The sequence below is a fragment of the Cariama cristata genome, unplaced genomic scaffold (assembly GCF_000690535.1).
Source record: "Cariama cristata isolate BGI_N322 unplaced genomic scaffold, ASM69053v1 scaffold22485, whole genome shotgun sequence".
In the NCBI taxonomy this organism is placed as follows: Eukaryota; Metazoa; Chordata; class Aves; order Cariamiformes; family Cariamidae; genus Cariama; species Cariama cristata.
This window is the reverse complement of record NW_009618480.1, coordinates 27038-29616: the sequence shown is the minus strand read 5'-3', so window position 1 is coordinate 29616 and position 2579 is coordinate 27038. Positions and strand designations below refer to the sequence as shown.

The window sequence follows — 2579 nt, the reverse complement described above, 5'->3', positions numbered from 1 at the left end:
CGGTAGGGCTGTCGGCCTGATGCCATGGCCCGGGACGGCAAGGCCCTGGGCAAGTCCCCTGCAGGGGTGTGCGCCCCGTATGAGGCATACCTCCGTGCAGCCGAGGTTAGCTTGGGCGGTAAAACCGAACTTGGGAGGATGCAGACCTCCACACTGCGCGTGTGGGTGTCAGCTCAGACCTGGAAGCAGTAAAAATCCGCACAGCAAAGCAAATAGGTACCGCCAGCATCACATAAACACCGCAGGCACATCCACGCTGAGCAGCATCAAGGTGCTGGGCCACAGATCTGAGCTCTGCAGCGTAGTAGAGACAGAGGAACCGGAGTGCTGATCCAATGGAGCTGATGAGTATTGAAGAGTGTCTTATTTTGCAAGTGATTTTGTTGTTTAGAATATCTTTTTTTCTCTGTGCAATAACTGGAAGCTTCTGCCAGCAGAATCTGCCAGATGCATCTAATGGTAAGGATACTGTTCCAAATGCTGCTTGTAGACAAAATTTAAGTGGGCCCTTTCTCCTGTCTTTGTAGTTCTAGATTGCCAGTAAGATAAGAACCTTTCCACAACAGTTAAGTCTCATCCTATAGAGACATTAATATGTGAACCCTTTCCTTGTAATGGGTGTTAAATCTCAACTAGGAAAACAGAGGTCCTTTGATTTTTGTACAGTGCCGTGGCACGCTTGGTAGAAGTGAGATATTGTGAGTTGACCACACGTGATTTTGCACCGCTAGCTTGATCACCAACATATGCTTTGGGATAATTCTCCCAGATTAGTGCCACGTGGATGTCAGGCAAGGTCCTTTGAGAGAGCTTGGTCAGGGCTGTTACTGTGCACCTGGTTGCTTTTGCTTCACTTACCTTTGCTGATTTTTACCATGGCCCGCTATGTTGATACACAAGAGATTTAAGACTCCCAGTTCCTCTTGGCAGCAGAAGGCCTGTGCTCCTTTCTCATATCTCCTGCCAGCTGGAGAGGTTCCCAGGTGGTAAAAGTAGACTTTCTCCCAAAGGGTTTTGCTTGATTGACAAACAAGTTCAAAGTCTTCTTGGATGACCTAAACCCACAGAGCTTATGATAAGGACAAAGTGTGCACTAGCTCATGCAACCATTTCTTCCAAAAGAGGCTCCAATGTTATGTAATGCTCAGACAACATGCTGTTTCCCAGTGACAATTTTAAGTTTTGGCAGGTACATAAGCAAACAACACAGATCCAAATTTTAGCATAGCTCTTCTCTAATTATCTGTACTCATTACTTAATTTTAAAGGCATAGGGTGAAACACTTTTGGGAGCTAAGTAGAGTTGGGCATCCTAGACCCACTTGTACCACTAACTTGCAGTGCCGTTTTCCTTTCTGTGAAGCCAAGCAAGCACAACTGATCGTGTTACAAGGCAGGAGAAGGAGATGGTCTCTGCTGACCTTGTTCCCAAGCAGCCACAACTGGCGAGGAAAAGAACATCAACAGCGTAGCTGGTAAAGGAAGGAGCTGAGTGTGTGCAGGGTTATTGGTGCAGTGGACAGTTGTCTGTGGAGATGTGTGTCTTGTGGAAGAAGGCTAACAGTTAGAAATGCCACGGTTTGATGCCAGCAAAGACAAAACAAAGGACAGTATTTGTGGGGATGGCCTGATCAGAGGGGATTCTTCACTTTTTTCTGACATAGGAATAGTTTGTGCATTCTTGTGTACCTGCCCCTTTAGCACTTGCTGTCCTACCTACACTGTAAAGAAGCACTGCCTTTTGGGAACAAACAAGAGTGGAAACACTGAAGATGGATACAGTCCAAGAAGCAGCTGCTGTAAGGAAAAAAAAAAAAAAATCTGCTGGCATGTCCAGCTCAAGGCCACAAGATCAAAGAGGCCTTCACCTGATTGTAGTCTGGGCAAAAGTGATGTTGACCTGACTCTTTTGAGAGCCAAACTTGACCCAGCAGTCACAGAAGAGCTGCATCAAAGTGGCCTGAAGCCATCTGCTGTGTTATTTCTCTAGGCACTATCTAAACACATGCTTTTTATAGTGTTTTCACCAGATCCCCCAGTACAGCTTATAGCAAGGGCTGGCAAAAGTGATTCCTTGATGATGATTAATGTTGGGTCTTGGCATAGGCTTCCTTTTCATCATCTGCTGCCCACCCCAGCAGTAACTGCTCCTTGCTGAGATCTGTGTCCTGTCTTGTACCCGCTGTGCTCCCTCTGTTCCCCTCCTCCAGAGCGCTCACCATGGTCAATGAGACCCAGCATACCTGCAGTGCCAGTTCCAGCTCCAAGTCTGATGGCAGCAGTAGCGGGAGCGAGAGCTCCAAGGACAGCTCACGCTGCTCCACCCCTGTCCTCGATGCTGACCGTCATGAGCGACTGCGGGAGAAGATGCGTCGACGGCAGGATGCTGGAGACAAGTGGTTCTCCTTGGAGTTCTTCCCTCCACGCACAGCCAATGCTGCTGTCAATCTCATCTCCAGGTGAGGGCTACAGGGTGGGAGACCTGAGATAAAATGTCTTTGGTGGAGGGCTGGGAAATAGCTAATGAGGTAGGCTCTGCCCCATGCTCTGTCTCCCCTTCCAGGTGACGAAGCAGGTAA

At 48.2% G+C, this 2579-nt stretch overlaps 1 protein-coding gene across 1 annotated transcript in view; it reads left to right on the top strand.

Moving 5' to 3' along the window:
- The first annotated feature begins 2152 nt into the window (after positions 1-2152).
- The window catches only part of MTHFR (methylenetetrahydrofolate reductase (NAD(P)H)), an 8002-nt gene continuing 7575 nt past the window's right edge, over positions 2153-2579 (top strand). Inside the window, exon 1 of the mRNA XM_009700887.1 lies at positions 2153-2459. Within this exon, the coding sequence (XP_009699189.1) occupies positions 2221-2459 (239 nt within the window). The 5' untranslated portion in view covers positions 2153-2220. The remainder of the gene's footprint in view (positions 2460-2579) is intronic.